Source organism: Natator depressus, chromosome 24 (assembly GCF_965152275.1).
Source record: "Natator depressus isolate rNatDep1 chromosome 24, rNatDep2.hap1, whole genome shotgun sequence".
Taxonomy (NCBI): domain Eukaryota; kingdom Metazoa; phylum Chordata; order Testudines; family Cheloniidae; genus Natator; species Natator depressus.
The window spans coordinates 18,304,727-18,329,742 of record NC_134257.1 but is presented as its reverse complement, the minus strand read 5'-3'; the positions used below and the strand labels follow the sequence as shown (position 1 = coordinate 18,329,742).

General features: G+C 47.1%; 3 protein-coding genes across 3 annotated transcripts; all 3 read left to right on the top strand.

Moving 5' to 3' along the window:
• The first annotated feature begins 3,589 nt into the window (after window positions 1–3,589).
• LOC141977413 (chemerin-like receptor 1) lies at window positions 3,590–4,456 on the top strand. The gene has a single exon (XM_074938880.1). The coding sequence runs from the start codon at window positions 3,590–3,592 to the stop codon at window positions 4,454–4,456; it is 867 nt and encodes a 288-aa protein (XP_074794981.1).
• An 11,153-nt stretch (window positions 4,457–15,609) lies between these two features.
• On the top strand, window positions 15,610–16,467 carry LOC141977415 (chemerin-like receptor 1). Its single transcript, XM_074938882.1, has one exon. It carries the CDS (start codon window positions 15,610–15,612, stop codon window positions 16,465–16,467), a length of 858 nt encoding a protein of 285 aa, XP_074794983.1.
• A 6,925-nt stretch (window positions 16,468–23,392) lies between these two features.
• On the top strand, window positions 23,393–24,259 carry LOC141977418 (chemerin-like receptor 1). Its single transcript, XM_074938884.1, has one exon. It carries the CDS (start codon window positions 23,393–23,395, stop codon window positions 24,257–24,259), a length of 867 nt encoding a protein of 288 aa, XP_074794985.1.
• Window positions 24,260–25,016: the final 757 nt, after the last annotated feature.

Sequence of the window (25,016 nt, the reverse complement as noted above, 5' to 3'; positions counted from 1 at the left end):
TTTAATTTTACTTATTTTGTAACCAACTGTGATCTCTACACTAGCTGCTTATAATCACTTAAAATCCATCTGTCTGTAGTTAATAAACCTGTTTTATATTCTACCTAAAACTGTGTGTTTTGATGGAAGTCCTTGGGAAATCTCAGCTCAGTTTACAAAGGCTGGTGTTTGTGCTCTCCACATGGGGGGAGGCGCAGAATAGGTAATGAAATTACACTTGCTTGGATTCTGATCAATGCAGGACGATACATTTCTTGGCTGCAAGGCCAGGGAGCCGGGGGGAATTCACTGGAGCCTCCCTATTGATGGTTCATGAGTGGCTGGGAGGCCATTTATGGAACTCAGCTGGTTGTGTCCCTGCCTGGGGATGGCTGTGGAAGTGCAGGACCTGCCAGAAGTTTGCAGCTTGACAGAGTATCACAGTCTGAGAGGGATACCACAGGTTGGTGTTACAAAAGGCTCAGACGTCCCACAGTCCAGGTTGCACACCGGGAATCCCATCACAGTGGCTTTTTAAACCAGTATCTCAATAAATCCTGATATTCCTGGCCAAAATTCACGAAGCTTTCGCCCTTCGCTCTGTTGCTGGCCATTCTCCAACATCCAACCCATCCATCAGCCAGTCAAGGAGCAGACACAATGTTGTCTCCCTCACAGGCAAAGAAGCGAGAGATTAACAATCCACTCGCCACCTGGCAGGGTCTCTCCCGGACGTTCGTGGGGTGACCTGGGGGTAAAGGGCGGCAGGGCCCACCCATGAATTACTCCCTACCCAGCGGCACTTCAGGGGCCCAAGCTGGGTCTGGTGTGTTTCCAGGTGTGAACGGGCTGAATTTTTGCAACGATGCATTCGCAGCTTAGCTCCTGCTCTGGGGCTGTGGCTGCCCCGGATGTGGGCGACCGTCTCTGCAGATGGGATCTCAGACCCTTTATCACGAGAGGCCCCAGAGCTGAGCTAAGCTGTTTGAGGCTTGCACGGAGCTGGCCACCTTGGAGGCTTTGCAGACTCAGCTTTGTGAGCATCTCCCACCCCTGCTAAGCCACCCCCCCGTGCTCTCTCCCCCCCAAGAGGACAGCTTCCTGCCCCCAGACAGAGTCCATGGGGTCGGGGGGAGCTGCATGTAGTGTGTGTGTGTTGGGGGAATCAATTCTGAGATGCCGTGTCTGATTCCCCGAAGACAAAGGTAAGAAAGTGAGATTAAACCTTCCAGCTTCAATGCTAGGGTGAAATCCACAACGCCCCACCCAGATCTGTCTCTGCCCCCGAACCCCTACCCCGGTTCCTCCCTTCCCCCACCCCTCTAGCAACTGATTTTGGTGTAACTATGTCACTCATGGGTGTGGAAACCCACCACCCCCGGGTGACTCTGTTATACTGACCTAACGCCCGGTGTAGACAACGCTTCTCCCATCAGGACAGCTACCGCCTCTCAGGGGGGTGGATTAACGACGCCGATGGGAGAAGCTCTCGAGTCAGCACAGACAGCGTCTTCACCGAGCCGCGACCGCCGCAGCTGCATCGGTGCAGCCTTCCCCGTGTAGACGTGTCCTCTGATCAACTGAACTGACTGAGCTCCTGGAGTCTTTGTCTGTCAAGCCTGGAGTCCAGTCCATTAATCCTTCTCATGGCTCTTCTCTGACCCCTCTCCAGTTGCTCAACATCCTTCTCGAAGGGTGGGCACCAGAACCGGACACAGGATCCCAGCGGCGGTCGCACCAGGGCCGGATCCAGATGGAAAATCACCTCCCTGCTCCTAACTGAGAAAAGTGTTCCCACGCCTGAGGCCTCCAGGCAAATGACAAGAGAGGAAGGCAGGTTGCAGGCCGGGGTGTGGTTTCTGTGGTCTCTAGCACAGAGCGAGGGTTTCCTTCACGTTGGCTGGCCTGTTACATGGCCCGGGGCCAACGGGTGGGTTCCCTGCAGCAAAGGCAGGGCTGAGAATCTCACACGTCCCACTCCCAGCGGGGCTCTTTTCCCTTTCCCCAGCCACGAGGGACTCGAGGGCAGAGACCCAGCTGGTGTCTCCGCTCCTGGGACCTTACCCACTGGAGTCGGCTGGACATGGCTGTCTCAGCCCCTGTTGTCTGCGGGGGGCCCCACCCACCTGCCCCAGGATGTGGGCAGCCAAATGCAGACACCTTGCTAGGCCCCAGCACGGGGAGGGGGAGCTTGTGGTTCGTGTGACATCTGCATGTAGCTATGGGTGACGAAGACCTTCCAGGCTTTGCAGACATGATCGGACCCAACCACGTCCTCTGATCTGCCTCTATTGTCCCCCCCCGATATACCCCCACATGAACGGCTCCATGTTCCCTGAATGAGCCAGATCTGGGCAAGCTGCATGCATTGTGTTGGGGACCTGGGACGGGGGTCGACTCTGAGACGCTGCATCCCCCAAAGACACAGGTAAGGAAATGAGGTAAACCCTCCAGCTGCTCCACTTGATCTCATTCTCACCCCCCCACCTCTGCCCCCTTGATCTCCCCCTCCGAGCTGCCTCCATCCCCTCCCCTCATCTGCTCTGGATAGAGCTGGTTTAAATTATTTGTGGGTCTTCTTGTCAGAGGTCAGGGACCCCTGTCACACAGGGTATTGCACAGACCCTGACCGAGTTCGGGCATCCCATTGTGCCAGGTGCTGCACAGACCCACAGGGAGAAACAGGCCTGGCCACAGCGAGCTCACTCTCTAAACAGACAAATGTTTGGAGGGGAAACTGAGGCACAGGGTCATGACGTGACTTGTCCAGGCTCCCCAGACAGTTCAGTGACAGAGTGTGGGATGGAACCCAGGAGTCTGGACTCCCTTTCTGCTCACTAAAATAGACTCTTGCAATTAAAAAAAAATCTTTTGACTTGTTACAGGTCTTTTCTTCCTCTGGTGTTTTGCCAGATGGCTTTTTTGTCATTGTTATCTTTTCAATCTTATTTTCTCCTCTTGGGGAGTTGCTGTCCGTCACTGGAGATTTCTATAGCTGGGTTCTTTTGGTGGGTATTTTGCCCGCCGGGCTCCACTATCTCACCCCCCACCCCCCAAAATGGCCCAAACCATACAAAAACTCCACTTCAAAATGAAGGGGGTGGAGAAGTTTTAGAGTAGCAGCCATGTTAGTCTGTATCCATAAAAAGAACAGGAGTACTTGTGGCACCTTAGAGACAAACAATTTATTAGAGCATAAGCTTTCGTGAGCTACAGCTCACTTCATCGGATGCATACAGTGGAGAAGACCATTATTTTTTTTAAAAAAAGAAGGGAAACCAAGACAGGAATAACCAGCTCCTCTGGGAAACTAAGAGCAAGAAAATTATTTGGGAATTTTAGTGAGTATTCGTCAGGGGTTTCTCATATCTCTGTCTCTGCATCCTGGACACCACTGTCAACCTCCCCTTGGCTAGAAATCCAACTTTTCAGCAAGAAGCAAAGGGGTGTGTTTTTTAAACATTTGGTTTAGTAGAAAGCAAACTCTGTCTGTGTCCCCTCCTGGTGCCCGTTTCATTGCTCTGCTTTCCTTTGCTCAGTGCAACGTCTGCGCTGCCCTCGCTGAGCCCTGACGCCAAGGAGGCGATATTGTGACTGCAATTCTTCCAGAATGGAGTTCCTCCAAATTCTCTTCCTGGTCCTGAGTGGCGTGGCCTTCCTTGCCGGGGTGCCATTGAATGGCTACATCCTCTTCTTCACCGCCTGCTGTGTGGAGAGGACAGCCAGCGCCGTGTGGTTCTGGAGCCGGGCCATGACAGATTTCATCTTCATCATCTTCCTGCCCCTCAGATTCACCTCCATCTTTATCCTGGACTTAAACTGGGCCAAGATGCTGAGCAGCACCATCACTTCCTTCCATATGTTCTCCAATGCCTTTCTCCTCACGGCCCTCAGCATCGATCGCTACATCCTCGTGACATGCCCTGAGTGGACCCAGAACCACCGCACACCCATCCTGGTTTTCAGATTGATTATGGGCATGTGGGTCCTGTCTGCTGGTTTCAGCTTGCGGTACGGTGATCTCTGGGAGTCCGTGCTCTCACCTGCCAACATTCGCATGAATTTCCAACTGGATGAAGGGAGGGTGAAGGCTGCCATTGCGATCCAGTTCCTGGTCGGGTTTCTGATCCCATTCGCCTTGATCCTGATCCCAACCATCTACATCATTCTAGCTGCCAAGCTGAGAAGGAACAGGCTGATCCAGTCCACCAAGCCACTAAAGATCCTTCTTGGCTTGATCCCGACCTTTTTCCTCTGCTGGCTGCCATATCACATCTTCTCCTTTCTGCAGATCTCAGCAACTTACCCTCTACATCTTCTGGACATAGGAAGCACTTTTGCTTGTGTCCTGACATATTTCAGCAGCTGCCTCAACCCCATCTTCTACCTCACCATGGAGGAAGAGTTTCTGAGGTACCAGCAACATACATTAAGCCCCAAAACCACTGACAACTCAGAGCTGGAGCTGGCTGAATAGGGGAATGGATGGAATTTTCAATATTTGCATGGAGAAAGAATTATTTTCGCTGGGACCTGTAACATCCTCTTGATCCCCAAATTGTGAATTTTTCGGCCTTATTCAGAGAAGAGCCACAAGAATGATTACAGGATTCGAAAACCTGCCTTGGAGTGAGAGACACAAGGATCTCAATCTATTTCGCTTAACAAAGAGACGGTGAAGGGGTGACCTGATCATAGTCTGTAAGTACCTACGTGGGGAACAAATATTTAATGAAGGGTTCTTCAATCTAGCAGAGGAAGGTGTAACATGAGCCAGTGAACAGAATTTGAACCTAGACAAATTCAGACTGGAAAGGAGGTGTAAATTTGTAATGATCAGAGTAACTGACCATTGAAGCAATTTCCCAAGGGTTGTGGTGGATCGTCCATCACTTGGTAATTTTAAATCAAGCTGGGATATTTTTGGAAAAGTTCTGCTCTAGGAATTATTTTGGGGCAGTTCTCTGGCCCGTGTGACCTGGGAGGTCAGACGAGATGATCACAGCTTTGGAATCTATGAATCTATCATTTTAATGAAGTATAATAGAGTCTTGATTTTGTTCATTTTTAGATCATTTTGGAGCATTTGGTTCTTTATGGTCTGTCCTTTTCTACATCTTCGTGTCATTATTCTTCTCATCATGTCATGTTTGGCTCCCAATGCGTCTCCAGCTCTTCTTCTTTCCTGTGTTTGTTGAAGATCAAGGGGTCTATTAAACAAAGGGTAACATTTTCAAAAGGGTCTAAGTTCTATTTTTACAAGTGTTTAGGCCATAGGAACCTATCTGAGAGTCAATGAGACAAAACAGAAGATCATAAGAATGGCCATACTGAGTCACACCAAAGGTCCATCTAGCCCAGAATCCTGTCTTCTGACAGGTTTCAGAGTAGCAGCCGTGTTAGTCTGTATTCGCAAAAAGAAAAGGAGGACTTGTGGCACCTTAGAGACTAACAAATTTATTTGAGCATAAGCTTTCATGAGCTACAGCTCACTTCATCGGATGCATTCAGTGGAAAATACAGTGGGGAGATTTATATACATAGAGAACATGAAACAATGGATGTTACCATACACACTGTAAGGAGCGTGATCACTTAAGGTGAGATATTACCAGCAGAGAGTGGGGGGCGGCGGGGATCTTTTGTAGTGATAATCGGGGTGGGCCATTTCCAGCAGTTGACAAGAATGTCTGAGGAACTACAATACCCACCTGCTGAAGTGAAGAAACAGATTGACAGAGCCAGAAGAGTACCCAGAAGTTACCTACTACAGGACAGGCCCAACAAAGAAAATAACAGAACACCACTAGCCGTCACCTTCAGCCCCCAACTAAAACCTCTCCAACGCATCATCAAGGATCTACAACCTATCCTGAAGGACAACCCATCGCTCTCACAGATCTTGGGAGACAGGCCAGTCCTTGCCTACACACAGCCCCCCAGCCTGAAGCAAATACTCACCAGCAACCACACACCACACAACAGAACCACTAACCCAGGAACCTATCCTTGCAACAAAGCCCGTTGCCAACTGTGTCCACATATCTATTCAGGGGACACCATCATAGAGCCTAATCACATCAGCCACACTATCAGAGGCTCGTTCACCTGCACATCTACCAATGTGATATGTGCCATCCTATGCCAGCAATGCCCCTCTGCCATGTACATTGGTCAAACTGGACACTCTCTATGTAAAAGAATAAATGGACACAAACCAGACGTCAAGAATTATAACATTCAAAAACCAGTCAGAGAACACTTCAATCTCTTTGGTCACTCGATTACAGACCTAAAAGTTGCAATTCTTCATAAAAAAAATTCAAAAACAGACTCCAATGAGAGACTGCTGAATTGGAATTAATTTGCAAACTGGATACAATTAACTTAGGCTTGAATAGAGACTGGGAGTGGATGGGTCATTACACAAAGTAAAACTATTTCCCCATGTTATTCCCCCCACTCCCACGCCCCACTGTTCCTCAGACGTTCTTGTCAACTGCTGGAAATGGCCCACCTTGATTATCACTACAAAAGGTTTCCTCCCCCCGCACCGCTCTCCTGCTGGTAATAGCTCACCTTAAGTGATCACTCTCATTACAGTGTGTACTGTAACACCCATTGTTTCACATTCTCTATGTATATAAATCTCCCCACTGTATTTTCCACAGTATGCATCCAGTGAAGTGAGCTGTAGCTCATGAAAGCTTATGCTCAAATAAATTTGTTAGTCTCTAAGGTGCCACAAGTACTCCGTGTCTTCTGACAGTGGCCTTTGCCAGTGCCCGAGAGGGAATGAACAGAACAGGTATTCATCAAGTGATCCATCCCCTGTCGCCCATTCCCAACTTCTGACAAACAGAGGGTAGGAACACCATATTTGTCCATCTTGGCTAATAGCCATTAATGGACCTATCCTCCATGAATTTATCCAGTTCTTTTTTGAACCCTGTTATAGTCTTGGCCATCACAACATCCTCTGGCAAGGAGTTCCACAGGCTGACTGTACATTGCATGAAGAAATACTTCCATTTGTTTCTTTTACACCAGCCGCCTATTAATTTCATTGGGTGACCCTTTGTTCTTGTGTTATGAGAAGAATAAATAACACTTCCCTATTTACTTTCTCTACACCAGTCAGGATTTTATAGACCTCAATCATAACCCCTCTTAGTCATCTCTTTTCCAAGCTGAAAAGTCCCAGTCTTATTCATCTCGCCTCATAAGGAAGCTGTCCCATACCCCTAATCATTTTTGTAGCCCTTTTCTGTACCTTTTCCAATTCCAATATAGCTTTTCTGAGATGGGGCGACCACATCTGCACACAGTATTCAAGATGTGGGCGTACCATGGATTTATATACAGGCAATGTGATATTTTCTGTCTGATTATCTGTTCCTTTCTTAATGATTCCCAACATTCTGTTCACTTTTTTGCCTGCTACTGTCCATTGAGTGGATGTTTTCAGAGAACTATCCACAGTGACTCCAAGATCTCTTTTTTGAGTGGTAGCAGCTAATTTAGCCCCCATCATTGTGTATGTATAGTTGGGATTATGCTTTCCAATGTGCATTACTTTGCATTTATCAACACTGAATTTCATCTGCCATTTTGTTGCCCAGTCACCCAGTTGTGTGAGAACCCGTTGTAACTCCTCGCAGTCTGCTTTGGACTATCTTGAGTAGTTTTGTATCATCTGAACATTTTGCCATCTCACTGTTTATCCCATTTTCCAGATCAGTTATGAATATGTTGAACAGCACTGGTTCCAATACAGACCCCTAGGAGATACCGCTATTTACCTCTCTCCATTCTGAAAACTGACCATTTATTCCTACCTTTGTTTCCTATCTGTGAACCTGTTACTGATGCATGAGAGGACCTTCCCCCTTATCTCACAAAAGCTTACTCTCCTTAAGAGCCTTCGGTGAGGGACCTTGTCAAAGGCCTTCTGAAACTCCAAGTACACTACATCTACTGGATCACCCTTGGCCATATGATTTTTGATGCCTTCAAAGAATTCTAGTCGATTGGTGAGGCATGATTTCTCTCTACAAAAACCATGTTGATTCTCCCCAACAAATCATGTTCATCAATGTGTGTGACAATTTTGTTCTTTACTATAGTTTCAACCAGTTTGCCCGGTATTGAAATCAGGCTTACCAGCCTGTAATCGCCGGGATCACCTCTGGAGCCGTTTTTAAAAATTGGTGTCACATTAGCGATCCTCCAGTCCTCTGGGACAGAAGCTGATTGAAATGCTAGGTTACATAGCACAGTTAGCAGTTCGAAATTTCACATTTGAATTCCTTCAGAACTCTTGGGTTAATCCCATCTGGTGCTGGTGACTTATTACTGTTTAATTTATCAATTTGTTCCAAAACCTTCTCTATTGACACCTCAATCTGGGACAGTTCCTTGGATTTGTCACCTAAAAAGAATGGCTCAGGTTTGGGAATCTCCCTCACATCCTCAGCGGTGATGATCGATGCAAAGAATTCATTCTGTTTCTCTGAAATGGCCTTATCCTCCTTGAGTGCTCCTTTAACATCTCGATCATGCAGTAGCCCCAAGGGTTGTTGAGCAGCTTCCTGCTTCTGATGTACTTACACATTTTTTTGCTTTTACTTTTTGAGTCTTTGGCTAGCTGGTCTTCAAATTCCTTTTTGGTCTTCCTAATTATAGTTTTACACTTCATTTCCCAGAGTTCATGCTCCTTTCTATTTTCCTCAATAGGATTTAACTTCCACTTTTAAAGGATGCCTTTTTGCCTCTCAAAGCTTCTTTACTTCGTTGCTTACCCAGGGTGGCACTTTTTTGGTTCTCTTACAATGTTTTTTAATTTGGGGGACACATTTAAGTTGAGCCTCTATTGTGGTGTCTTTTAAAAGTTTCCAGGGATTTGCAGGAATGTCACTTTTGTGTTGTACCTTTTCATTTCTGTTTTACTAACTTTCTCATTTTTAAAAAGAAAAGGAGGACTTGTGGCACATTAGAGACTAACCAATTTATTTGAGCATAAGCTTTCGTGAGCTACAGCTCACTTCATCGGATGAATACTGTGGAAAATACAGAAGATGTTTGTTTTTATACACACAAATCATGAAAAAATGGGTGTTTATCACTACAAAAGGTTTTCTCTCCCCTGACCCCACTCTCCTGCTGGTAATAGCTTATGTAAAGTGATCAAACATGTGATAAACACCCATTTTTTCATGATTTGTGTGTATAAAAACAAACATCTTCTGTATTTTCCACAGTATGCATCCGATGAAGTGAGCTGTAGCTCACGAAAGCTTATGCTCAAATAAATTGGTTAGTCTCTAAGGTGCCACAAGTCCTCCTTTTCTTTTTGCGAATACAGACTAACACGGCTGTTACTCTGAAATTTCTCATTTTTGTGTAGTTCTCTTTTCTGAAATTAAATGCTACTGTGGTGGGCTGCTGTCATGTTTCCTCCGCCACAGGGATGTTAAATTTAATTATATTATGGTCACTATTACCAAGTGGTTCAGTTATATTCCCCCTTTGGACCAGATCCTGTGATCTACTTAGGCCTAAATCAAGCATTGCTTCTTCCCTTGTGGGTTCCCGGACCAGCTGTTCCAAGAAGTAGTCACTTAAGGTGTCAAGAAACTTTATCTCTGCATCCCGTCCTGAAGTGACCTGTACCCAGTCAATATGAGTACAGTTGAAATCTCCCATTATTACTGAGTTGTTTTTATTTTAATAGCCTCTCTAGTCTCCCAGAACATTTCACAGTCACTATCACCATCCTCCTCAGGTGATCGGTCACATATGCCTACTGCTATATTCTTATTATTCAGGCATGGAATTACTATCCATCGAGATTCTGTGGTACAGTTTGTGTCATTTCAGATTTTTACTTCATTTGACTCTCCGCTTTCTTTCACATAGAGGGCCAGTCCCCCACGAGCATGACCTGTTCTGTCTTTCCAATATATTTTGTACCCTGGTATTACTGTGTCCCATTGATTATCCTCATTCCACCAAGTTTTTGTCATGCCTGTTACATCTATATCCTCATTTAATACAAGGTCTAGTTCACCCATCTTATTATTTAAACTTCTAGCATTTTTATATAAGAACTTAAATGTCACTTTTTAACTGTCTGCCATTACAGGGTGTAATTAAATTGACTTAGGCTTCTATAGGTGAGGTTTTGAAAAGGTGCTTAACTCCTAACTTCAAAGGGAATTTGGCATCTAACTCACCTAACCACTTTTAAAAGTCTAGTCCTGCCTCTTCATTGCCAAGCCAAAGCCTTCAAACCTCATGAGCCACCCCCTGAAACATCATGAGATTGGTTTGAAAAGAAAGACATTTGGATTGGGGTTTTTTTGCATTATGTTTTTTCGGGGGGCCATTTCTCTGTAACAACGAAGGCTGCAAACTTAACTTAAAAAAAAGAAAAAAAAAAAGCTGAAATTTCCGCCTAATCGTCTGATTCCAGGATGTGGGGCTTAGAGGAAAAGGACAGGCATGGCAAATGCCGCAACCAAATTGTAAGAGTCGGTGACACTACAAAACTCCACCGAAAGTTTTGGAAAACCAGAAATATTCACTCTGTTCGGAAACCAATGGAGTGAGGAGGTGTTTAAAATATTGAGGATTTTAAATAAAATGTGGGTGGCTGTGGCACTCTCTACCTCAAAAGAGCACCCTGGAACCCCCATATTCACCACGGCATAGCAATATGAACACAGTCTGCCTTGTGAGGTATCATTAAAAAAGTCTTGGTGTGTTGATTGTTAATATCCCATTGAATTGTATGTGCTGTCACTGTATGTGAGGTTGTGAATTTTCCTATGTGTGTGTTACTGAAATAAGTTGTGATGTTGGGAACACCCACAACCAGCCTTTCAGATACAACAATGGAGGAGCCAGACAGTGTTAATCGCTCGTCAGCACGCATCTAAGAATCCACTATGGAGGTTTCTCAGAGAGAACACATAGACAATGGAGACTGTCTGAACCATGTCATCGAAAAAGATCTTTCCATCAAGCTGGAAGAAACTACAAAAGAGGGAAAGTGACATCACCACTTGGCCTCACTCCCCTCACAACTCAACACCTCAACACACGTCTAGAGGACAAAGACTTTGACCGAGGAAGGTTTGGTATCGGGGTGGAAGACAAGCCCAGCCTGTGTATTGAGTAGGGTAACCAGATAGCAACGGTAAAAAAACGGGACAGGGGGTGGGGAGGTAATAGGCGCTTATATAAGAAAAAGTCCCCAAAAATGGGACTGTCCCTTTAAAAATGGGACCTCTGGTTACCCTAGTCCTGAGGAACTGTCACCTGCTCGTGCCATCTGCCAGGGTGAGACACGGCTTGATTCAAATCCTGTCTAGTTTATTATCTCAGATTGGGAATTTACTTTTATTTCTTAGGTAACCAACTGTGGTCTCTACGCTTGCTGCTTTTAATCACATAATATCCGTCTGTAGTTAATAAACCTGTTTTATATTCCACCTAGAACTGTGTATTTGGTTGAAGTGCTTCGGAAATCTCAGCTCGGTTGACAGAGGCTGGTGTTTGTGCTCTCCACATTGGGGGAGGCGCCGACTGGGCAATGAACTTATACTGGCCAGGCTTCTGACCAGGGCAGGACATACAGTTCTGGGCTGCAAAGCCAGAGAGCCGGGGGGAATTGACTGAGCCTCCCTATTGAGGGTTCATGAGCGGCTGGGAGGTCATTCGTGGAACTCAGCTGGGTGTGTCCCTGTCTGGGGATGGCTGTGGAAGTGCAGGGCCTCCCAGAGGTTTGTAGCTTGACACAGCACCACAGTTGTGAGAAGGACAACCCAGGTAGGTGGAACAGAGGACTCAGAAGTCCCACACTCCATACTGCACGCCAGGAACTCTGTCATCGCGGCTTTTTAAACCAGTGTCTCAATGAATCCTAATAGTCCAGGCCAAAATTCATGCAGCTTTCACCCTTCGCTATGTCGCTGGCTGTTCTCCAGCGTCCAACCAATCCCCCAGCCAGTCGTGGAGCAGACTCTATGTTGTGTGGCTCACAGCCAATGACGCGAGAGATTCACGATCTACTCGCCACCCGGCAGGGTCTCTCCAGGATGTTCATGGGCTGACCGGGGTGAAGGGCGGTGGGGCCCACGCACGAATCACTCCTGACCCAAGCTGAGTCTGGTGCGTGTCCAGGTGTGAACGGGCTGAATTTCTGCAACAATGCGGCTGCAGCTCAGCTCCTGCTCTGGGGCTGCGGCTGCCCTGGATGTGGGTGACCGTCTCTGCAGACGGGATCTCAGACCCCTTGTCACGAGAGGCCCCAGAGCTGAGCTGAGGTGCTTGAGGCTTGCATAGAGCTGGCTGCCTCGGAGGCTTTGCAGACTCAGATTAGTGAGCATCCCCCACCCCGATGAGAGCCCCCCTTCTCCTCCTCCCCGAGAGGACAGCTTCCTGCCTCCAGACAGAGCCCATGGGGAGGGGAAGCTGCAGATGGTGTGTGTGTGTTGGGGGAATCAATTCTGAGATGCCGTGTCTGATTCCCCCAGGACATAGATAAAACAGTGAGATTAAACCTTCCAGCTTCAATGCTAGGGTGATATCCACAATGCCCCCCCCCCATATCTGTCTCTGTCTCCCCACCTCCTACCCCAGGTACCTCCCTGCAACCACCGCACTCCCCACAGGAGCCTCCCCATATCCCTCCCCGCCCCACCCATCGGTGCTGCAGCCCCTGAATTGAAGTGGTTCCCATCATATACAGGGTTTAAAGTTTGATTCAGTGGCTCTCAGCACCCCCACTATATACATTGTTCCAGGAACCCTGACCCCCCCCCCGACTCCCCAAAGAAGACCCCCATCCCAAATTCCTCCCTGTCACTTGTATAAACATCCCCCATGCCCCAACCCAGAGGTCGCCACATCTCAGTGGGAAAAGACCCAACAGACCAGTGGCTCTCAATCTTTCTAGACTACTGTACCCCTTTAAGGATTCTCATTTGTCTTGTGTACCCCCAGGTTTCACCTCACTTAAAAACTACTTCTGTACAAAATCAGACATAAAAATACCAGTGTCACAGGACACGAGGACTGATAAATAGTTTACTTTCTCATTTTAGCATATAGTTATAAAATAAATAAATTGGAATAATAAATGTACGTACATTTCAGTGGACAGTATGTAGAGCAGTATAAAAAAGTCATTGTTCGAAGTTTTAGTTTCTACTGACTTGGCTAGTGCTTTTTATGTAGCCTGTTGTAAAACTGGGCAAATATCTAGGTGAGCTGATGTACCCCCTGGAAGACCCCTGCGTACTCCCGGTGGCACACGTACCCCTGGTTGGGACCCACTGCTACAGACTGGTATCCAAAGGCTCAGGGCTGACGATGGCAGTAAAAGCACCAGGCCAGTAGAGGGCAGCACACGTGCAAGTCAGGTGCGGGTCAGAAACTGGTAATCGCGTCACCCCGTCCCCTTCCCTTTCGCTGGGTCTACACTAGGCAACATATAATGGTGCAACTACGTCGCTCGGGGATGAGCGAAACCCCCCCCCCCACCGCCCCGGGTGACGCTGTTACACCGACCTAACGCCCGGTGTAGACAGCGCTTCTCCCGCCAGCACCGCTCCCGCCTCTCGGGGGGGTGGATTAACGACACCAATGGGAGAAGCTCTCGAGTCAGCACAGACAGTGTCTTCTCCGAGCTGACTGAGCTCCTGGAGTCTCTCTCTGCCAAGCCCGGGGGCCAGTCCGTTAATCCTGCTCGTGGCTCTTCTCTGACCCCTCTCCAGCTGCTCAACATCCTTCTTGAAGGGTGGGCGCCAGAACCGGACACAGCATCCCAGCTGTGGTTGCACCAGGGCCAGATCCAGAGGGAAAATCACCTTCCTGCTCCTAATCAAGATTCCCCTGTTGACGCATCCCAGCATGGCTGGAGCCCTGTTGGGTCCGGGAGCTCACGTTGAGCTGAAAAGTGTCCCCACGCCTGAGGCCTCCAGGCAAATGACAAGAGAGGAAGGCAGGTTGCAGGCCGGGCTGTGGTTTGTATGGTCTCTAGCACAGAGCGAGGGTTTCCTTAGCGTTGGCTAGCCTGTAACGTAGCCTGGGGCTGAGGGGTGGGTTTCCTGCAGCAAAGGCAGGGCTGAATATCTCACGCCTCCCACTCCCAGCGGGTCTCTGTTCACTTTCCCCAGCCAGGAGGGGCTTGAGTGCAGAGTCCCAGCTGGCGTCTCTGCTCCTGGGACCTTGCACGGTGGAGTCAGCTGGACGTGGCTGCCTCAGCCCCTGCTCTCCGATGGGGGACCCGCCCGCCAGCCCACGGATGTGGACAGCCGAATGCAGACATCTTGCTAGGGCCCAGTGGGGGGTGGAAGGGAGCTGTTAGAGGGCGTTCCCTCCACCCTCCCACTTCCCTGGTTCTTGTCACACAGACAGCAAGCAGCAAAAGACCAGAAGTCCATAGTGCAGACAATGGGATGTATATTGGGGTTAATGTCCAGCAAGCATGATTCCAATTTCCCTTCTCCCCACCTCCTGTTTGACCCCAGTTTATATAGTAATATTCACAGCTAGACCTTAACCAATTATTTTACTGAAATTTAAATAACCAATCCTAACATATTGTAAAATCATCTCGAACCAATTATATTCCACTACCCTAATTAATTTACACCAAGTAAAATTAATTATACAGCAGACAGAAACAATTAGAGAACTAGAAAGATTAAGAATAGAAAAGTGGGGGCCATAAAGATAAAACATGCAGAAATGAGGGTTTCATAACGACAACCACTGAGAAGTTATTTCTTTCCAGACAGGATGCCGTCAAACTAAGTTTTCTTTACAGGCAGGCCTGATATGAATATTCTAACAGGACCTTATGGTTCGCATGATATCTGCATGTAGCTGTGCGTGCCAGAGGCCTTTCAGATTTTGCAGAAGTATTCGGACCCAGCCACATCCTGTGATCACCACTCATTGTTCTCCCCACCCCAGATACACCCCCACATGAACAGCTTCCTCCTCCGGGCTGAGCCAGTCCGGGAGAGCTGCAGGCATCGCGTTGTGGACCTTGGACGGGGGTCAACTCTGAGACGTTGCATCCCCCCAAGACACGGGTAAGGAAATGAGGTAAACCCTCCAGCTTCCTCGCTGGATCTCTTTCTGTTCCACCCCCGACACCGCTGCCCCCTGGAACTCCCCCCTTCCAGCAGCCCACATCCTGTCCCCTCATCTGCTCTGGTTAGAACCAGTTGAAATTATTTACGGGGCTTGTTGTCAGAGGTCAGGTGCAAAACAAAAAACATTCGGGGAGAGAATAGAAGCAAGTCCTGTATCTTGTCAGGGGGTTAGAAGTTATGACCCTTGCAGTCCCCTTCTAAGCCTCTGGCTCTATGCTCCAAAGATCTTCAGACCATTGGTGCCATTGGCCTACAAGGATTTGATCCTATCTTAGTTCAGCTCAGGATCTGGGGAGTTTATAAACTCTAAGGAAATTATAAACTCTGCAGCTGAGTCTCTCTGACCGTGAGCCCTTTTCTCATTGCTCTTCCTTCCTTTACTCAGTACAACATCTGCGCTGTCCCATCTGATCCCTGAGGAGGAGGAGGGGATATTGTGACTGCACGTCTTCCAAGAACGATGTTTCTCCGAGATCTCGCCCTGGTGCTGTGTGCTGTGGCCTTCCTTGCTGGGGTGCTGTTGAACGGCTACGTCCTCTTCATCGCTGGCTGCCGGGTGGAGAGGACGGCCAGTACCGTGTGGTTCTGGAACCGGTCCATGACCGATTTCATCTTTATCGTCTTCCTGCCTCTCCGATTCATTCCCATCCTCAACTTAGACTGGGTCCAGAATCTGAGCAACACCGTCTCCTCCTTCCACATGTTCTCCAGCGCCTTCCTCCTCACAGCCCTTAGTGTCGATCGCTGCATCCTCGTGGCACGCCCTAAGTGGGCCTGGAACCACTGCACGGCCCCCCTGGCTTTCCTTATGGTTTTGGGCCTGGGGGCCCTGTCTCTTGGGTTCAGCCTGCGGTACAGTTATCTATTGAAACTCCTCCTCTCACCTGCCAGAACCAGCATGAATTTCCATCTAGATGAAGGGAGGGTGAAGGCCGCCGTTACGATCCAGTTCCTGGTTGGGTTTCTGATCCCATTAGCCTTGATCTTGATCCCAACATTCTACATCGTTCTAGCTGCCAAGATGAGAAGGAACAGGCTGATCCAATCCACCAAGCCACTCAAGATCCTTCTTGGCTTGATCCCAGCCTTTTTCCTCTGCTGGCTGCCATATCACGTCTTCTTCTTCCTGCAGATCTCAGCTATGTACTTTCCGCCTATTCTGAACATAGGAAGTGCTTTTGCTTGTATCCTGACATATTTCAACAGTTGCCTGAACCCCATCTTCTACCTCAACATGGAGGAAGAGTTTCTGAGGTACCGGCAATGTGGACGCAACTCCCAAATGACTGACAACTCGGGGCCGGAGCTGGCTGAATAGGGAAATGGATGGAATTATCGATATTTGCATGGAGAAAGAATTCTGTTCTGTGGGACATGTAACTTCCTCTTGATCCCCAAATTCTTTTTTTTAGCAAGTGAATTTTTTGGCCTTATTCTTAGAAGAGCCATGAGAATGATGACTGGATTTGAAAACCTGCCTTACAGTGAGAGACCCAAGGAGCGCAGTCTATTTAGCTTAACAAAGAGAAGGTGAAGGGGTGAACCTCGCTGAGAGTCAATGAGAATATAACATAATATAACCCTGACAAAGAGTTTCGCAGTCTGGCTGTGCGTTGTGTGAAGAAATACATCCTTTTATTAGTTTATATACTTCCTTTTATTTCTTTAAAACCCGCTGGCTATTAATTTCATTTGGTGACCCCTAGCTCTTGTGTTATGGGAAGGAGTAAATAACACTTCATTATTTATTTTCTCCACACCAGTCAGGACTTTATAGAGCTCTAACATATCACCCCGTAGTTGTCTCTTTTCTAAGCTGAAAAGTCCCAGTCTTCTTAATCTCTCCTCCTATGGAAGCTGTCCCTTTCCCCTAATCATTTTTGTTGCCCTTTTCTGAACCTTTTCCAATTCCAATATATCTTTTTTTCAATGGATTTATATAGAGGCAATATGATGTTTTCAATCTTATCTGTCCCTTTCTTAATGATTCCCAACATTCTGTTAGCTTTTTTGATGGCCGCTGCACATTGAGTGGATGTTTTCAGAGAACTCTCCACAATGACTCCAAGATCTCTTTCTTGAGTGGTAACAGCTATTTAGACCCCATCATTGTATATGATTTAATTGGGGATCAGTCCTGCTTTGAGCAGGGGGTGGGACTAGATGACCTCCTGAGGTCCCTTCCAACCCTGATATTCTATGATTCTATGTATAGTAGGGATTATGGTTTCCAATGTGCATTACTTTGCATTTATCAACACGGAATTTCACCTGCCATTTTGTTGCCCAGTTACCCAGTTGTGTGAGAACCCTTTGTAGCTCTTCGCAGTCAGCTTTGGACTTAACTATCTTGAGTAGTTTTGTATCATCTGAAAATGATGCAACCTCACTGTTTACCCCTTTTTCCAGATCATTTATGAATAATTGAAGGGTACTGGTCCCAGTACAGACCCCTGGGGGACACCGCTATTTACCTCTCTCCATTCTGAAAACTGTCCATTGATTCCTACCCTGGTTTCCTATCATTTAACCAGTTATTGATCCAGGAGAGGACTTTCCCCCTAATCTCACAACAGCTACTTTGCTTAAGAGTCTTTGGTGAGGGAACTTCTTGCTTCTGATAAACTTAAAAAAAATTCAGATTACGTTTTGCATCTTTGGCTAGCTATTCTTCAAATTCTTTTTTGGTCTTCATATTTATAGTTTTACACTTCATTTCCCAGAGTTCATGCTCCTTTCTATTTTACTCAATAGGATTTAACTTCCACTTTTTAAAGGATGCCTTTTTGCCTCTCAAAGCTTCTCTAGTTTGCTGTTTACCCACGGTGGCACTTCTTTGGTTCTCTTACTCTGTTTATTAATTTGGGGGATACATTTAAGCTGAGCCTCTATAATGGTGTCTTTTAAAAGTTTCCATGCAGCTTACAGGGATTTCACTTTTGGCACTGGATCTTTTCATTTCTTTTTTACTAACTTCTTCATCTTTGCGTAGTTTTCTTTTCTGAAATTAAATGCTACCGTGGTGGGCTGTTGTGATGTTTCCCCTGCCACAGGGGTGTTAAAGTCCATTATATTATTCTCACTGTTACCAAGCGGTTCAGTTATAGTCACCCTTATATTCAGTAATATATCCCTACTCTGTATTCTTATTATTTGGGCATGGAATTATTCTCCAGTGAGGTTCTACGATACAGTTTGGTTCATTTCAGATTTTACTTCACTTGACTCTACGCTTTCTTTCACATATAGTGCTGCTTCCCCACCAGCACGTCCTGTTCTGTCCTTCCGATATATTTTGTACCCTGGTATTACTCATCGATTATCCTCAATTACACCATTACACCATCGATTATCCTCATTCCCCCAAGTTTCTGCGATGCCTGTTTTGTCGATGTCCTCATTTAATACGTGGCACTCAAGTTCACCCATCTTATTATTTAAACTTCTAGCATTTTTATATAAGAACTAAAATGTCACTTTTTAGCTGTCTGCCATTACATGATGTAATTGAATCAACTTAGGCTTCTACTGGTGAGATTTTCAAAAGCATCTATGTGAGTTAGGTGCTTAACTCCTAACTTCAATGGGAATTTGGCAGCTAACTCCCTTAGCCACTTTTAAAAATCTAGCCCTGTGTCTTCATTGTCAAACCCCAGCCTTGAAACCCCATGAGCCACCCCCTAACACATAATGAGATTGGTTTGGAAAGAAAGACATTTGGGTTCCTCTTTTTTGCTATATGTTTTTTTTTTGGCAGGGATGGGGGGGAGGACATGTCAAACTTTTCTCCGCAAAAATGAAAGCTGGAAATTTACCTAAAAAAAATAAGAAGCAAAAGCTGAAATTCCCACCTAATCATCTGGTTCTGGGGTCTGGGGCTTGCAAGAAAACGACAAACATGGCGAATGTCGCAATGAAATTGTAAGAGTCGGCGATGCTACAAAACTCCACCAAAAGTTTCAGCAAACCAGAAATATCTAGCTCTATTACTGAAGCCAATGGAGTGAGGAGGTGTTCAAAATACTGGGGACTTTAAATAAAATGTGGGTGGCTGTGGCACTCTGTACCTCAAAACAGCACCCTGGAGCCCCCATATTCACCACGGTCATATCAATATGAACAAAGTCAGCCTTGTGAGGTATCATTAAAAAGTCTTGGTGTGTTGATTATTCACATACCGTTAAATTGTATGTGCTGTCATTGTATGGGGAGTTATGAAGTTTTGCAATGGGTGTGTTACTGAAATAAGTCGTGTTGTTGGGAACACCCAGAACCAGCCTTTCAGGTATCACCATGGAGGAGCCAGACAGCGTTACTGGCTAGTCAGCACCTATGAAAGAATCCACTATCTCAGGAACCGTATAAAATGGAGATTTCTCAGAGAGAGGACATAGACAATGGAGACTGTTTGACCCAAGTCATCCCAAAATGTAATTCCATCAGGGTGGAAGAAACAACAGAAGAGGGGAAGTGATGTCACCATTTGGTCTCACTCCCCCCGACAACTCAACACCTGGAAACACGTCTGGAGGACAAAGACTTTGAACTTTGGTATCCGGCTGGAAGACAAGCCCCGCCTGTTCACTGAGGATGTGTCACCTGCTTGTACCGTCTGCCAGGGTGAGACACGGCTTGATTCAAATCCTGTTTAGTTTGTAGAACTCAGATGGCGAATTTCCTTTTACTTCTTGGGTGACCAACTGTGATCTTTATAATCGCGGCGTATAATCACTTTAAATCTGTCTGTAGTTAATAAACCTGTTTTATATTCTGCCTAAAACTGTGTGTGTGGTTGAAGTGCTTGGGAAATCTCAGCTCGGTTGACAGAGGCTGGTGTTTGTGCTCTCCACATCGAAGGAGGCACAGACTGGGCAATGAACTTACACTGGCCAGGCTTCTGACCCATGCAGGATGGTACATTTCTGGGCTGCCAGGCCAGGGAGCCAGGAGGAATTGACTGGAGCCTCCCTATTGATGGTTCATGAGTGGCTGGGAGGTCATTCATGGAACTCAGCTGGGTGTGTCCCTGCTTGGGGATGGCTGTGGAAGTGCAGGGCCTGCCAGAGGTTTTAACTTGACACAGCATCACAGTGTGAGAGGGATACCGCAGGTTGGTGGGACAGAGGGCTCAGCAGTCCCACAGCGGTCCCACAGGTTGCTGGGAACCTCGTCACAGTGGTTTTTTATACCAGTGTCTCAATGAATCCTGTTATTCCTGGCCAAAATTCATGCAGCTTTCACCCTTCGCTCTCCAGCGTCCAAGAAATTCATCAGCCAGTCGTGGAACAGACAAAATATTGTGTGGCTCTCAGCCAACGAAGTGAGAGATTCACGATCCACCCACCAGCAGCAAAGCTTTCTCCAGGATGTTCGAGGAGGATCAGAGGTGAATGGCGGCCCACCCACAAATCACTCCCAACCCAGCATATCCATGTGTGAACGGGCTGAATTTCCGCAACGATGCGGCTGCAGCTCAGCTCCTGCTCTGGGGCTCTGGTTGCCCCGGATGTGGGCGACCGTCTCTGCAGACGGGATCTCAGACCCTTCGTCACGAGAGACCCCAGAGCTGAGCCGAGATGTTTGAGGCTTGCACAGAGCTGGTTGCCTCTGAGGCTTTGCAGACTCAGATTAGTGAGCATCCCCCACCCCCGATGAGAACCCCCCTTCTCCTCCTCCCCGAGAGGACAGCTTCCTGCCCCCAGACAGAGTCCATGGGGAGGGGAAGCTGCAGATGGTGTGTGTGTGTTGGGGGAATAAATTCTGAGATGCCGTGTCTGATTCCCCCAGGACATAGATAAAACAGTGAGATTAAACCTTCCAGCTTCAATGCTAGGGTGATCTCCATAATGCCCCCCATATCTGTCTCTGTCCCCCCACCTCCTACCCCAGGTACCTCCCTGTGACCACCCCACTCCCCACAGGAGCCTCCCCATATCCCTCCCCACCCCACCCCTCGGTGCTGCAGCCCCTGGATTGAAGTGGTTCCCATCATATACAGGGTTTAAAGTTTGATTCACTGGCTCTCAGCACCCCCGCTATACAAAATGTTCCTGGAACCCTGACCCCACCCCACTCCCCACAGAAGCCCCCCATCCCAAATTCCTCCCTGTCACTTGTATAAACATCCCACATGCCCCACCCCAGAGGTGGCCACATCTCAGTGGGAAAAGACCCAACAGACCAGTGGCTCTCAATCTTTCCAGACTACTGTACCCCTTTCAGGATTCTCATTTGTCTTGTGTACCCCCAAGTTTCTCCTCACTTAAAAACTACTTCTGTACAAAATCAGACATAAAAATACCAGTGTCACAGGACACTAGTACTGATAAATAGTTTACTTTCTCATTTTAGCATATAATTATAAAATAAATAAATTGGAACATAAATGTACTTACATTTCAGTGGAATCATAGAATCATAGAATCATAGAATATCAGGGTTGGAAGGGACCTCAGGAGGTCATTTAGTCCAACCCCCTGCTCAAAGCAGGACCGATCCCCAATTAAATCATCCCAGCCAGGGCTTAAAACTTAAAAACTTCTAAGGAAGGAGATTCCACCTCTTCCCTAGGTAACGCATTCCAGTGTTTCACCACCCTCCTAGTGAAAAAGTTTTTCCTAATATCCCACCTAAATCTCCCCCACTGCAACTTGAGACCATTACTCCTCGTTCTGTCATCTGCCACCACTGAGAACAGTCTAGATCCATCCTCTTTGGAACCCCCTTCAGGTAGTTGAAAGCAGCTATCATATCCCCCCTCACTCTTCTCTTCTGCAGACTAAACAATCTCAGTTCCCTCAGCCTCTCCTCATAAATCATGTGCTCCAGCCCCCTAATCATATTTGTTGCCCTCCGCTGGACGCTTTCCAATTTTTCCACATCCTTCTTGTAGTGTAGGGCCCAAAACCGGACACAGTACTCCAGATAGGGCCTCACCAATGCCGAATAGAGGGGAACGTTCATGTCCCTTGATCTGCTGACAATGCTCCTACTTATACAGCCCAAAATGCCGTTAGCCTTCTTGGCAACAAGGGCACACTGCTGACTCATATCCAGCTTCTCGTCCACTGTAACCCCTAGGTCCTTTTCTGCAGAACTGCTGCCGAGCCATTCGGTCCCTAGTCTGTAGCGGTGCATGGGATTCCTCCGTCCGAAGTAGAGGACTCTGCACTTGTCCTTGTTGAACCTCATCGGATTTCTTTTGGTCCAATCCTCCAATTTGTCTAGGTCCCTCTGTATCCTATCCCTACCCTCCAGCCTATCTACCACTCCTCCCAATTTAGTGTAATCTGTAAACTTGCTGAGGGTGCAATCCACGCCATCCTCCAGATCATTAATGAATTATTCTAGAGAGATAAGGCCCATATACTGTAATTTTGATTGTTTGTTTTTATACCTCTGTAACTAGCTAAGTGGTAAAAATACACCTAAGTTCTTAAAGTATAGGCCTTTGCAGGCAGGCCTGAATATGAATATTCTACCAGGACCTTATGGTTCGCATGACATCTGCATGTAGCTGTGCATGCCAGAGGCCTTCCCGATTTTGCAGAAGTATTTGGACCCAGCCACATCCTGTGATTGCCACTCAGTGTTCCCCCACCCCAGATACACCCCCACATGAACAGCTTCCTCCTCCGAGCTGAGCCAGTCTGGGAGAGCTGCAGGCATTGCGTTGGGGACCTTGGACGGGGGTCGACTCTGAGACGTTACATCCCCCCAGGACACGGGTAAGGAAATGAGGTAAACCCTCCAGCTTCCTCACTGGATCTCCTGTCCTACCCCCCACACCGCTGCCCCCTGGATCTCCCCCCTTCCGGCAGCCCGCATCCTGTCCCCTCATCTGCTCCGGTTAGAACCAGTTGAAATTATTTACGGGGCCTGTTGTCAGAGGTCGGGGCAAAACAAAGAACATTCGGGGAGAGAATAGACACAAGTCCTGTATCTTGTCAGGGGATTAGAAGATATGACCCTTGCGGTCCCTTTCTAACCCTCTGGCTTTATGCGCCCAAGATCTTCAGACCATTGGTGCCATTGGCCTACAAGGATTTGATCCTATCTTAGTTCAGCTCAGGATCTGGGGAGTTTATAAACTCTAAGGAAATTATAAACTCTGCAGCTTAGTCTCTCTGTCCGTGAGCGCTTTTCTCATTGCTCTTCCTTCCTTTACTCAGTACAACATCTGCGCTGTCCCATCTGATCCCTGAGGAGGAGAAGGGGATATTGTGACTGCACCTCTTCCAAGAATGGGGTTCTTCTTATTTCTCTTCCTGGTGCTGTATGCCGTGGCCTTCCTTGCTGGGGTGCCGTTGAATGGCTACGTCCTCTTCATCGCTGGCTGCCGTGTGGAGAGGACGGCCAGTACCGTGTGGTTCTGGAACCGGGCCAGGACCGATTTCATCTTTATCGTTTTCCTGCCTCTCAGATTCATTTCCATTTTTATCCTGGACTTAGACTGGGCCAAGAGTCTGAGCAACACTGTCTCCTCCTTCCACATGTTCTCCAGCGCCTTCCTCCTCACAGCCCTTAGTGTCGATCGCTGCATCCTCGTGGCACATCCTGAGTGGGCCTGGAACCACCGCACACCCCAACTGGCTTTCATTATGGTTTTGGGCATGGGGGCTCTGTCTCTTGGGTTCAGCCTGCGGTACGGTTATCTATTGGAATTCCTCTTCTCACGTTCCAGAACCAGCATGAATTTCCATCTAGAAGAAGGGAGGGTGAAGGCCGCCGTTACGATCCAGTTCCTGGTTGGGTTTCTGGTCCCATTAGCCTTGATCTTGATCCCAACATTCTACATCGTTCTAGCTGCCAAGATGAGAAGGAACAGGCTGATCCAATCCACCAAGCCACTCAAGATCCTTCTTGGTTTGATCGCGACCTTTTTCCTCTCCTGGCTGCCGTATCACGTCTTCTCCTTTCTGCTGATCTTAGCTAAGCACCCTCTGCCTATTCTGGACACAGAAAGTGCTTTTGCTTGTGTCCCGACATATTTCAGCAGCTGCTTCAACCCCGTCCTCTACTTAACCATGGAGGAAGAGTTTCTGAGGTACTGGCAATGTGGACACAACTCCCAGACGACCGACAACTCGGGGACGGAGCTGGCTGAATAGGGAAATGGATGGAATTGTCGATATTTGCATGGAGAAAGAATTCTGTTCGCTGGGACATGTAACTTCCACTTGATCCTCAAATTCTTTTTTTTAGCAAGTGAATTTTTTGGCCTTATTCTTAGAAGAGCCACGAGAATGATGACTGGATTAGAAAACCTGCCTTACAATGAGAGACCCAAGGAGCGCAGTCTATTTAGCTTAACAAAGAGAAGGTGAAGGGGTGAACCTCACTGAGAGTCAATGAGAATATAACATAATATAACCCTGACAAAGAGTTTCCCAGGCTGGCTGTGCATTGTGTGAAGAAATACTTCCTTTTATTAGTTTATATACTTCCTTTTATTTCTATAAAACCTGCTGGCTATTAATTTCATTTGGTGACCCCTAGCTCTTGTGTTATGGGAAGGAGTAAATAACACTTCATTATTTACTTTCTCCACACCAGTCAGGATTTTATAGAGCTCTAACATATCTCCCCATAGTTGTCTCTTTTCTAAGATGAAAAGTCCCAGTCTTCTTAATCTCTCCTCCTATGGAAGCCGTCCCATACCCCTAATCATTTTTGTTGCCCTTTTCTGAACCTTTTCCAATTCCAATATCTCTTTTTTTAGATGGATTTATATAGAGGCAATATGATGTTTTCAATCTAATCTGTCCCTTTCTTAATGATTCCCAACATTCTGGTCGCTTTTTTGATGGCCGCTGCAGATTGAGTGGATGTTTTCAGAGAACTGTCCACAATGACTCCAAGATCTCT